Source organism: Malaclemys terrapin, chromosome 2 (assembly GCF_027887155.1).
Source record: "Malaclemys terrapin pileata isolate rMalTer1 chromosome 2, rMalTer1.hap1, whole genome shotgun sequence".
NCBI lineage: Eukaryota > Metazoa > Chordata > Testudines > Emydidae > Malaclemys > Malaclemys terrapin.
The window spans coordinates 229,374,133-229,387,594 of NC_071506.1; the positions used below are offsets into that span (position 1 = coordinate 229,374,133).

At 42.1% G+C, this 13,462-nt stretch overlaps 1 protein-coding gene and 1 long non-coding RNA gene across 7 annotated transcripts in view; one reads left to right on the forward strand and one right to left on the reverse strand.

Moving 5' to 3' along the window:
- LOC128832671 (uncharacterized) lies at positions 1-12,695 on the forward strand. The gene is made up of 3 exons (XR_008444030.1): positions 1-395; positions 1,533-1,599; positions 12,339-12,695. It is a non-coding gene; the product is annotated as an uncharacterized LOC128832671 (long non-coding RNA).
- The window catches only part of ITGB8 (integrin subunit beta 8), an 81,355-nt gene that overhangs the window by 15,515 nt on the left and 52,378 nt on the right, over positions 1-13,462 (reverse strand). For all 6 annotated transcript variants that reach the window (XR_008444029.1, XM_054020220.1, XM_054020219.1 and 3 more), the window contains exons 9-10: positions 7,562-7,696; positions 3,892-4,297 (exon numbers count right to left, since the gene is read on the reverse strand). Coding sequence is in view for 5 of the 6 variants with exons in the window: in XM_054020220.1 (XP_053876195.1) it covers positions 3,892-4,297; positions 7,562-7,696 (541 nt within the window). In the remaining variant the exon portion in view is untranslated. The remainder of the gene's footprint in view (positions 1-3,891; positions 4,298-7,561; positions 7,697-13,462) is intronic.

A 13,462-nucleotide genomic window follows, 5' to 3' on the forward strand; every position in this document is an offset into this window, starting at 1 on the left:
CATCAGAGAGTATATAAGTGTTCAGTTAAACCTCCATCTGCCTTAGTAAGTGTGCGTCTTGGCTAGAGCATATTCAAAATCCTTAGCATTCTCTAGATTTCTCAGAATCGGAAATGATTAGAGTTAAATTTAGAAGTGTGAAATCCCTATTCAAGTGGAGAATAAAAGATATTAATAAGCAACTATATATGGCAGTTGTTTCTATTTCAAATGTCACCTTAGTTTTCCCTTATTAAAAAGACTCATGGGTATGCCAGATATTTAGACAGTCTGTTTAATAACTCACTGAGAAGGGCCTTTACAGTACTCCGTTTCCAAACCGTGCAGACAGCTTACTTAGATGGCCGATATACTGACATGGAGAAACATAACTGTCGCTGTCCATGCAGCTCAGGGTAAGGGGAAGATCTATCCTATTATTTATTAGGTTGTATTGCCATTTGAGGTCAAAATGGCGTTCTGTGTTTTTGTCTCAGATGCCTTTTTCTATGATCTCTCAGAAATGAATGAGTTAGAATGGAAAAACTAAGTCAGCCTAAGCACCTGTTTGGCTCATAACTTACTGAAATTTTCATCGTTCAGGCTGAAATTTCCCCAGCGTGATATATACCCAACTTTTTTTTTTTTTTTTTGAAAATCTGAAAAAAAAACAGTTACACTGTTCTCATCATACAGTGTTATTCTGAAATTTTCTAAACAGGTCTCACATTGAAGCAGATAGGATTAAAAAGTGCACATCTAGAAAGGAGATAGTCTTTAGGGATGAAAAATTCATTTTAGTGCTTTAGTGAAAAATAGTTTGATTTGGCCAAGCTCTAAAGGTTTGAAAAAAATTATGTACGAATGGTAGTTTGTTTTTGTTTTTAAAGACAGGACTATAACAACCATCTCCTAGTGTTCTAAATGAAAGAGGTCTGTATCTAATTTAGAACCACAGTAACAACAACAACAACAACATGTAATGAGCTCTGCTTCAGTCAATGGGAATTTAAGCATACATTCTAAAGAAGTCAAGGGCTATATAAAAGCCCTTACCTCCTTTAGAGTTTTCTATGTGAAACTGTGGGAGCCTGAGGCAGCTAAAAATATGTTCAGGCATGTGTTTTCCATGTTGTAGACACTTGTATAGTTTCACTTTTGACATATAGTAGTGTCTATTCCTCCCCCACCTCCCACCAAATGTGACTAAAGATACTTTTAAACTTTGCATTTTCTGGGGGGGAAAAGAAGACCATAGACATTTATTATTATATTCTAATATATAAAGCATATGTTAAGAAAACAGTAAAGTTGCAAAGTTAGGCATTCAAAAATCAGGCAAAGTGAAAAGTAAACCTTAACTCCCTCCCCTTGTGCATATGCATTACAATACTGTAATTATTTAAATGATCACACACTATTATTTCTACTTCATCTAAGCAAAGTTATGTTCAGAGTTACTGTGATGAACTGGGAACATGTATTTTTATGAATGTATTATAAGTCTGTTTTCTTGTTCTGTTTTGTTTTGCTGTCTAACTGAATGCACACAGCTATATCAAAGGAGGCTGTAAAGAAGATGTTACAGAACTGAACAGGAAAGGTAAAACAACGACACAGGTAAGACATTCTCTCAGGTATCTTGGTTTTCTTCCATGGAATTAATATAATAGATGGGGCCTCCAGCTAGTGGAGAATTTGCCTGGCTGGCTCCATCCAGGTTAGGATGTTTTACTCTTCCCAAGACTAAGCCTGGGATCAAAAGAGACCCTAAAAGATCAAAAGACTAGGAATGCTTTCAAAGGTACCCCTGGAAAAGGAGTTTTTTTGGGGGGGAAGAGAGAGGGGGTCAGCTGGGAGAGGTGGCCCTAGGTGTGTCAGGAAAAAGCTGACAGGCTGTGAGGTTTCCAGTGAAGAAGGCTGTAAGCAGTACAGGCGGTTCTCCCAGCTCAGAGATGGGGAACAAGTCGGACCAACCCGAGCATTGGATAGAAATGTTAAGCTTAGGTAAGGGAACTTTTGTGTAGGTCAGTTATTTTAAATCTACTTCTCTAAACACAGTGTACCTGTTGGGAAAAATAAAACATGCTTTGGTTTGAATAAACTAAATAAAGGGACACAAATCTGACATCAGGAATCATAACATTCAAAAACCAGTAGGAGAACACTTTAATCTCCCTGGTCACTCAATAACCAACTAAAAGTGGCAATTCTTCAACAAAAAAACTTCAAAAACAGACTCCAACGTGAAACTGTAGAACGGGAATTAATTTGCAAACTGAACATCATCAGATTAGGCATGAATAAAGACTTGAAGTAGTTGGGTCATTACAAAACCTAAACCTAATTTCCCCAATACTAATTTCCCCCTACTGTTACTCACACCTTCCTGTCAACTGTCTGAAATGGACCACTCATTACCACTTCAAAAGTTATTTTCCTCCCTTGGTATCCTGCTGTCAACTGAATTGTCTCGTTAGACTGACCTCACACTTGGTAAGGCAACTCACATCTTTTCATGTATATATACCTGCTCCTGTATTTTCCACTCTATGCATCTGATGAAGTGGGTTCTAGGCCACAAAAGTTTATGCCCAAATAAGGTGCCACAAGGACTCCTCGTTGTTTTTATTGCAAATGTAGGCTGTCATAGGCGCCCAGAGAAAAAGATCTTGCAGGTGCTAAGCTAACTGAACCTGCTAAATAACACGGCTGGCAACCGGGGAAGTAACCCAGAAACTCAGCTAGAGAGTGGCTGGATTGGAAGATCTCACCCCAAAGAGAAGTGGATGCCTGACACTTGAAAGGGATGCACTCTCAAGGGACTGGAAAAGGGTCTCCGTGTGGGCAGCCTACTCAGGTACTGCAACAATGACAGTAGCGTTAAACCAGAATAACTCTACTGAAGTCAGAGGAGTTCTAAATTTGCACTACTGTAAATGTGACCTAAGTTTGACCATCAATGCACATGTTGGGCACTATACAGTGAAGTGAAATTAAATACATGGATGCATTTAATTGAACAGTGAGGACTACAAAAAAGATATTTACATATTAAGTTATTTTAAAATTAAAAAAAAAATAAACATTTAAATTTTACTTCCATTGAGAAAGAGAAAATAATTTTGGCTGACAGATAACAATGGTACTGGGTACAGTCTGCATCTTTGCTTCTGTTGTATGGTGTTTTGGCATTCATGTCACACTCCTGCCTCAGGCAACATTTTCATTTTCACACTTCTTTGCGAACAGAATTTCACCCCAAGAATGGAATGAAGGTCTCAAGTACCAAATCAAGAGCTCATTTGGTTTCATTCTGCTCACATTGTCCTGTTTTTTGCTTCGTTGTTTTGAGCTACTTTAGTCTGTTTGTTAGCATACGAAAGATCAACCTAAGGTCTGATGGCATTAATTTGGGGTGACTTGTAGTTATACTGTGCTATGCACTTGCATCTTCTTTGGAATTCATGTCATAATAACCAGAGATGAGCCTGAGACACAAAATCAGATCCAGATCCAGAAAGATATTTCCCAAAGTTTGGTGGTGTTCACACAGATTCATATGTAGAAGTTGCTTCTCTTCTTTTACAGAAATAACAATACTGGTATCAGGGATAAGCTCTCTCTGGAAAAAGATGTACGAGTTTAGTCTTGAAATTCTTGAATTTAGAGATTGTCTGAACCAAAACCCTGGACTCAAACAATCTCAAAAGTTTAGGAGATTTTGAGACCACCTGTAGTTAAGAGAGGACTTCAGTCTCCAGAGCTACAGACACTCTACCAGATTTTAAAAATAAATAAATTAACTTAATGAAACATTTAGTGTTTGACAACCATATTCATTATTGTTAGACTACATACTGTATATAAACACACGGTTGAGCAAAAACACACTTAAATTTGGTAGCTTACCAGCACACAGGTTTCCATGGTAATACGGGCAAGAAAAGTCATCCATTTCACAGTATTTGCCATACACTTTGCCCAGCCTGGTTTTGTGACAGAGACATCTTCCACCTATGCAGTCTCCTTGACCACTGCAGATGGGCTGGTCCGGGTGCAACTTACATCTCTCAAAAGGAAATGTATCTTCACTGGAACTACAGTTAGTGTCTTCGCAATTGGTCCTTTCACCATCGAGAAAAGTTTCATCGACACATATTCTTTTGTGCCTTGCACTGTCCTCACACTGACAGGCACAGTTTTTATATATATTAATTATGGTGGTTTCATTGAAACCAATAGGTTTGATTATCACATATTTTCTTCCTTCAGTTATACCACATCCTTTCATTGCAACTGATACATTAAAAAGCACCTAAGAAAAAATAAATACTGCATTTATAATGTAGTAATTATTTCCTGTAAATTGTTTCAACATTCTATCATAAATTAAACAAGAAATCATACCACTTGTAATACTTACCAAGCAATAAGACTGAAGACACAGTAGCAATTGATGAATGCATCATATTTTAGTAATGACAAAAGTAACAAGCATAGTGAAACCCAATAGTACAAGACCAACAGCAGCCTACATTTCATGTTGAAAATGATCTGCAGAATGCAGATTTAAACAAAGGAATACAGAATTTGCAAAGGTAGCTGTTCTATTTCTAACTTCTGACAGTGATGTTAGAAATTTCCTTGTCTTGTTATTATTTACATTATGACAGCCCCTAGAAACCTTGATCAGAATCGGAATTCTGCACCGTACAACAGACACGTCCCTGCTATGAAGAGTTTACATTTGTATTGGCATAAATTGTATCAACCTTTCGGAGTAGCCTAACATCAGTGAGTTAACATATTGATAACCTTTGTGTCACTTTAAGACAAAAATAAAAGTATTTGTTTGAACAACATATTCATGCCTATTGCTGTTAAACCTGTAACATCACTTATACTTTTTGGCATTTCACCAACACTAGCTCAGCAAATAAAACAAAGTTCAAATAGTAAATATTTGAAGGTTCACTATGCAATCGGAATTATACCACATGTATGTTTCCTTTGGAGACCTGATCTGTTTTTTAGGACTTCTGCATGAATACCTTGGATTGGCCAGGCATGACCTCTGCTACTTGTGGACTACATACACTTAGTTTCCAATATGCAAACTATGAGATCACTAGGACCCTTAACACTGTGTGTTGCTGGCAGCTTAATGAGTGCATGGGTAGGTTCTTCCCTTCATGACTTATAAATGAGCAAGGAAAAAAGTAAGGACTGCACAGAGTGAAATCTTTCTGGCTGCCAACTCATTCCCGCTATAAGCAAACAGAAACCAGGGACTCATCAAACCTTCTTCCACCGGACAAAAAAGCCAGCTGGAGGGGATGATGGAGTAGACCATCCTCCAAGGAATCTTCAACAATATATCCCCACTACTTTCAAATGGTTAGGCGTGGGAAAAACCTCCCTCCAACCCCCTGGATCTTATACAAATGTAACAAAAACAACAACAAGAACCAGCCTGAAGTCTGAGCCCAGGGCACATCCAACTCTTGCCCTGTGGTGCAGAGAGGGCTATGGGAGCACTTGGTGGCTATCCAGATTCTAACAGGGGCAGGAGAAGGACAGACAGATCCAGAACATAGAACTGTAGAGAGCTAAAGGCAGTAGTAGTTCTGCAAATCACTTCTGCAGAGCTGTCCTTTTTTCTTCTGGTCCGTCTGTCATGGTATACGCATCTTCTTTGATATGCCAGCCCACTGATGAACTAAAACCCATGGCCTTTGGAAACTTTGAAGGCAGTAAATATTTTCCCATGGGTTGGGTCAACCGAGTATTAAAACCTTTACATTTGGTGTTTGTCTTTTTCATTGGTAGGGTACTGCCTGTGAAGGCAACCATGCACAGGGGCCTCTTTTGAAAAGCTGCTCAGCTTGCTGATTGGAAAGGGAAATCTCCCATCTATATTCATCAGAGCAGGAATATAAACAGAAAGAAGGGGGGGGGGGGAAATTAGGGAAGAAGGAAATGTTTCCTCCAGTCTAAAGGAGGTAACTAGGTCTGTAGACTTCCAAATCAAATCCCAGATACCGAAAATAAGAAACTGACTATTGTATTACACAAGAAGTTGGACTAAGTACAAGAAATTAAAATTGCTTATTATTTCTCCTTTTCTTCTCTCCGCCCTCCCCCTACCTCTCTGACCCCCACCTGGAGAAAGCCAGACTTTGTTTGGCAGTTACCTCTATCTTGGGACCAGACTGAAGAAAGCCTTAGACCTGATTTGTACATGGATAACAAAGAGAAAAGCTGTGCCTCCAAGCAACAGGACATGGTATATTGTCTTTCTCCCGTGTTTTTTTGATGCATGAGCCTAAAATCCTGGGCCATCACTGTACAACATTTAAAGGAGTAACATGCTTTTAGGACACAGTATGAATACCACCAAACATTATGACCAGCCTTACTAGAAAGACAAGCTGAAGTGCTTATACCCTGAAGAGGTCACAGAATCTTCCAAAGCATAGAACAGTTTTGTGTTTTGGTAGGAGGAGAAAGAAAGGAGGATTGTGCAATGAAAGGAATGTGAGAGTTAAGGAAAAGCATTCTCCAAGTAAACAAATACTAAAAGGAAGATTTACTGTTAAGAAGTTAACCTCTTGAAGAAGGCTAATTTTCAGCTGCTGCTGGTTTTGGACCACATTTGCTATCCTTTACAATCAAATGGCTTTTTTTTATTAAAAGGACAACAGAACTAATTACAATGATACTACCTATGACAAACATAGGTGGGAATATTGTAGCTGAGCTTAAAGGAAAAAACTAGCAAGCCCATCTGGAACTAGTCATGCAAACAAAATCTACACAAGTATAAAGCATGGTGTAATTTCTAAATTTCACACAGCAAATTCACTGATTTGTGACTGCATACATACAAAGACATGAGTGACTTTAGCTAAGCTACATAAACTTGGTAACAGGAACAGAACTCCTTGAACTTACACTCCAAAAAACATAGACCTCTTCTTAATGAATTAAATAAATTACTTTGCCAATTTAAGCAATAGAATAAAGATATAAATGCACACACAAATAGAACCAATTACATCCACTAGAGGATAATGCTCCAGATGGACATAAATTGACACTTTAATCTGATTTACACAATATACCAATTACCAGGATCTCTGGGCATGTGTAGAAGACACACTTTTTAAACAAAGAAGCAGAAAAAAAATGCCCCAAGCCATGGCCAAGCAGCTGTCAATCTGCCTCTAATGACTCTTCTCTTCTCCTTGCATATCTGTAAGGCTCTTCAGCTGAAGAGACCTTTCATATAGAACATGAGCACATTCAGTGCTGGGCTGTGGGGAATGGTCCTCATAAATATTATTTAGATGGTTGACAATGCTTTGAACCTTATCTCCATGAGATCACTGAGAACAAACAGTAGCTTTTGATTTTAAATAAGGTTCAGGAGAAATAATGCCAAGGAGAATGTGGAGAGTTGATGATCAAGAACACAGAAATCTACTTTCAGTCTTAAAAAAGCTCTAGAAGATACCATACAACTAAGAAAAATATAATAAATAGCTCAATCCCTTTGCGACTGAGAAACTCAACATACTTCTTCATTATAGGCCACATTTTTGCATCCTTCCATGCCTGTTTTTCTACTTCCATCAGGACAGATTGCAGTTATATTAAAGTGTAGATTTTGGATCTGGTTATCCACCTGAATTTTCACTTCAGAGATTAGTTTCTGTAAGGAAAAACAATTTTTAGTTACATTGCATTTCAACATATAATATACATTAGCGTCTAAAACATGAGCATGCTTGACTGAGTGGATTTAACTGAAATGAATAAATCTAGTCAGTCTGTTTGAATAAAGGAATGAATTAAAGCATTCTTTTCCATATAAAGAGCCAATTATATTCCAAATACATACAACCAGTTAGCTAGTAATCCTGAAAAAGAAAACACAGTTACTAACCTTTCTGTAACTATTGTTCTTCAAGATGTATTGCTCATGTCCATTACAATATAGGTGCCCGCGTGTAGGGTGCACCATCGTCAGAAGTTTTTTCCTTAGTGGTATCCGTCAGGTTGACTATGGTGCCCCTTGGAGCGGTGCCTTCATGGCGCGGTATATATTCATCTGCCGCCTTGCCGCCTCCTCAGTTTCTTCTTGCCAGCAACTCCAACAGAGGGGTAGGTGGGCAGGTTGCGGAATGGTCATGAGCAACACATCTCGAAGAACAGTTACAGAAAGGTTAGTAACCGTTTTTTCTTCTTTGATAGCTTGCTCATGTCCATTCCAATATAGGTGATTCCCAAGCAATCAGTTAAGTAGTGGAATCGGAGTTTCGCTGAGACACAGACTGGAGGAGCGCTGTACCAAAAGCTGCAGAATTTCTGACCTGTTGAGTGATGGCATAGTGCGAGGTGAATGTGTGGATAGAAGATCAGGTCACCATCCTGCAGATAGCCAGGATCAGGACTCAAGCCACAAATGCCGCTGAAGAGTGTGATCTTGCAATCTTGTGGAGTGTGCTGGCAAGCACGGAGGTTACACTTAAGCTAGGTCGTAGCACATGCGGATGCAGGATGTGATCCAAGAAGAGATTATCTGTGATGAGACAGGATTCCCCTTTATCCTCTCTGCGATAGCGACAAAAAGCTGAGTGGTCTTCTGGAACGGCTTGGTCCTTTTCTATGTAAAAAGGTGCACATCTAACGTCCAAAGACCATAGCCTCTGCTCTTGCCTATTAGCATGAGGCTTGGGATAGAATACCAGAAGAAAAATGTCCTGGATACTGTGAAAATAAGAGACCACTTTCGGAAGGAAGGATGGATGTGGTCGAAGTTGGACCTTGTTTTTGAAGAGAACTGTATACAGTGGTTCAGAGGTGAGGGCCCGGATTTCTGCGACTCTTTTGGCCAAAATAATGGCTACCATGAAGACTGTCTTACAGGACAAGTAGAGCAAGGGGCATGTTGTCATTGGCTCAAACGGTGGCCCTATCAGTCTTGACAGTACCAAGATGAGGTCCCAAGGAGGCAGGGGTTGGCACCCCTGTGGATACAAACGCTCTAATACCTTCAAGTATTGAGCACAGATCGGGTTTGAAAATACCGACTGTCCATTCACTGCTGGGGCCAAGATTGCAACTAAGTGAACCCTGATGGATGATACCTCAAGACCTTCTTTCTTCAAGTACAGCAGGTAGTCCAGGATAACGGGCAGTGGGGCCTCCAAAGGTAGGATCTTTCTCTGCGGTGACCACAGCATAAACCTCTTCCACGTAGCCAAATAGGCCGCTCTAGTTGACTGCTTTCCGATAACCATAAGGACAGCTCGCACCAGTGCCGAGCAGTCCTTTTCTGTCTCACTCAGCCATGGAGCTTCCAGGCCAACAAGTGTAGGGACTCTAGGTTTGGGTGGAGCATACATCTGTGCTCCTGGGTGATCAAGTCCGGGAACACCGGAAGCCTGACTGGCATGCCTGTGCTATAAGGATTATGTGCACCTTGTCCCGCCTTACCTTGAGTAACACCCTATGGATAAGCGTGAGAGGAAAGGAGTAGAGAAACCTTCCTCTCCAGGGAACGAGAAAGGTATTTGAGAGCGAGCCTGAGCTGTGCCCCAGGTACAGCTGGGGGCATTTCCTGTTAAATCTGGTTGCAAACAGTTCCACCTGGGGAAACCCCAACCTCTGGAAAACTGCATTCAAGATGTCTGGTCAGATGGACCACTCATGATGATTGGTGAAGGATCTGTCAACCTGTTCTGCCAGCCTGTTCTGAGTGCCTGGTAGATAGGAGGCTTCCAGGGAAATGGAGTGGACTGTGCAGTACTCCCATAGCCTCAGCACTTCCTGGCACAGAGGAGAGGAGCGAGCCCCCCCTCCTGTTTATTTATATAAAACATTATGGTTGTGACATGCATTTGCCATGTAGGTTGTGACAGAATGCCTGACAGGCTAGGTGCACCACTCTTAATTCCCTGACACTGATATGTAGGGCTAATTCCTCTGGCATCCAGAGGCCCTGAGTACTGAGGAGCCCCAAGTGAGCTCCCCATCCCACGTCCGAATTGTCAGTGACCAGCAACATCAAATGGGTGGGCCTTGTAAAGGAGATACCGGCACACACTGTGTCTCAGTCCAGCCACCACTGGAGAGTGAGCATTCCTGCTGAGGGAAGAGTGATCACCTTGTACAATGGGTGATGGCCTGGTCACCCGATGCCAGCCAGGCTTGGAGAAGCCGCAGTCTCAGCTGCGCATGCTGCACCATGTAGGTACAAGAGGCCATATGTCCCAGGAGCCTCAGGTGATGGTAAAGGATTTCAGGCTGTTTATGATCTCTTGGATGGCCCTGAACCAGTTCTCCGGCAAGGAGGCTCTGGCCTGGTTTGAATCAAGAACCGCTCCTATGAATTCTATCCTTTGAATAGAAGAGAAAGTCGACGTGTGCTCGTTTATCAGGAGCCCCAGGTTCCTGAAAGTGGACTGTACGAGGTTCATATGCTCTTCCACCACATCTCTCGACCAACCTTTGATCAGCTAGTTGTCCAGGTAAGGGTAGACGTGCACTCCTTGCCTCCTGAGAAAGGCCACCACCACTGCCATGCACGTCATGAATACTTGTGGAGCTGCTGACAGGGCAGCAAACCAGTCCCCTGGATCTTAGGGAAGGGAGATTAGAAGCCAGGAAAACCATACAGAACTTCAACTTCTTCATGAACTTGTCTAGGATGGGTCTGAGATCCCTGTTGATCTTCGGGATCAGGAAGTAGTGTGAGTAAAACCCTTTGCCTCTTAACTCCACAGGAATCACTTCCACGGCTCCCACCCTTAGGAGCGACTGTACTTTCTGGGCCAGAATTCTCAGGGTCCCTGAAGAGGGACAGGGAGGGAGGAGGGGAAGGAGGGGAAGAAATTAACTCCACTTCTATCCTGCAGAGCACCCAGTGGTCTGAAGTGATGTTGATCCAGGCACAGTAAAAATGGGACAAATGGTCCACAAACATAGAGGTAATATCCAGGCTTTGGTCTGGTGTGCCATCCTCGGGCTCACCCTCAAAAGGACTGCATAGACCCCGCTGGTTGTTTTGAGGGCACAGACGTGGATGTTGAAGGGGCATGAGGTGTATGCCTCCTCCTAAAGCCCTTGTTCCTCCGCCGACCGAAGTCCTGCCTCTGCTGTTGATGAGGCTGTTAGCATCGACTCTTAGGTTGGGGCTTATAATGTTTATGAGCCAGGGCCGGTGTGTGAAGTCCTAACCACTTCAGAGTCATCTTGGAATCCTTCAGATTATGAAGATCTAATCTGAAAAGAGGAAATTTCCCTCAAACAGCAGGTCCTGAATTGTTTTCTGGACCTCATGAGGGCTGGTCCCCATGTCGGCTGGACCAACCCCTGGGTCACTGGCACAGGATGCCCAAGGTCCACCTGATGTCTGCTCTATCGTGAGGTATAAGACCCTGCCAGCAATTTTGGAGCCTGAGGACCCGCTCCTAAGTGATCATGACGGTGCCGTACCCATCACTGCCATGCAGTGAAACCGCGTTGAGGAGCGGTGCCTCAATGGTCATTTGCTCCAGGAACGCGATCAGCACCTCAATGGGGAGCAGTGCCAGGGTCACGACCGGCGCCGGGACTGTGACCAGCACCGGGGCTGCAATCAGCGAGGAGTGGAGCCCCTAGAGGATGAGAGATGCCAGGCGATGTCTCACCATCATTGTTGGCTTGCCCAAGACAAGCATTTGCCTCTGTGGGACAGGTTCCTACAGTATCGGGGCTGCCCCTGACGGGCCTCGGCTCAGAGAAGACGCTGGAAGGGACAGAAGGCCTCTCACTCACTTTTCTCAGAGGGGATTGTTCCCGGTCCGACTTCTTTGTCCTTTACTTCTGCACTGGTGATGGAGAGCAGTCCTAACCAGCCAGGGTTGACTTCTTGGCAGCCGGGGAAGTGTGTTGGTGCTGCATAACCAGTGCCAGGGATCCTGGGTCTTGCTAAGTCTCTGTAAATGAGGCCAGGGCACTTCTGACAGAGGAAGTGCTCGGAGCTGGGTTGGGTTTTGATTAAGGGCGAAGTGCTGCCTCCATTAAGAGAAATTTTAGTCTATTATCTCTCTTCTTCTTAGTCCAGGGCTTAAAGTTGTTACAGATTCGGCATTTATCCTGAACGTGGCTCTCTCCCAGGCAGCTATCATGCGGGTTGCTTACCGGCATGGGCTTGTGGCACGTTGCACACTACTTGAATCTCTGAGACCAAGGCATGTCCCAGGACCCGTGGCGGTAGGTGCAGTGGCGCAGGAGCTTACAAATACTCTATCTTATCTAACTATTTGCTAACTACCGACTAATTGAACTATTTACACTCTATTTTACAGAGAACCAGTAAGGAGTATTTGCATAAAGAGCAAGAGAACGAGAGCATTCCGGCAACTGTCATGGATGGAAAGAAGGAACTGAGGAGGTGAAGGGTCGGCAGGTGTCTATATACTACACCATGAAGGCGCCACTCCAGGGGGTACCAGAATCGACTGGACGGATACAACTAGGGGAAAAACTTCGAGTGATGGTGCACATGACGTGCATGCAACTATATTGGAATAGACATGAGGAAGCACTTGAAGAAGATTAGGGTATCCACATTCAAGTTTCCTGCAGTTTTTACATAGTTTTGTGACTGTGTATTTATGACCATTGAAAAACCTATTCTAATGACTGTGTGTAACAAAAACTGGTTATTGTAGCGACAATGCTGTCTTAACAGCACACTTTAAATAAAAGAGAAAGTATGCATCTATTGTTATCTAGCAAGAAAGGTTCCAAATTAGCTTGACAATTTCCGCTTCTAACATTTTGCATTTATTTAGGAAGAATTTTCTCAGGACAAGCCTCAGGTTATTCTAAAAGCTACTGGATTAGACTAACTGATTTATTCACCACAGATGGTATGAAGAGGCAACTAGCCAATCCTGACTGGGGCATTTGAGTGCTACCGTCATATGAAACAAAAACCCAACATCATCAAAAATTGCTCTACTGTGCAATGAGTCTGACTGTTCATCTTAGAGGGAATATTGCTTGTATTTGGCTTATTACAGATTTATTAAAACTGATTGATAAAAGCTACTACTATCTATACAAAAGTGGTATGTATAATTTCCCCTTTTTAGTGGGTTTTAAATATTTGTTTAATTGGATATTTTCACTGTTATAAAAGGAAGATCAATTACACGAATCTGAAAACATGTTTTGTGACCTCTGAAAATTAGTGACTCATCTATGGTTTTTTAGCCAAGGAAATTCAGGCAGTGTTTTCCATAAATAAGCCGACAGATTTCCCTGCTTAGAACACAAGTGCCAAAGGCCCACTATCTAACATTAACATTTATTTTCTTATATTAAAACATTTACTTTCAGGAAGGCAAAACATCCAAGGCCAGTTCCCAATGTATTTGTGTAGCACACATGCTAGAACCATGTTAAAAACGGAAAGTACCAAATC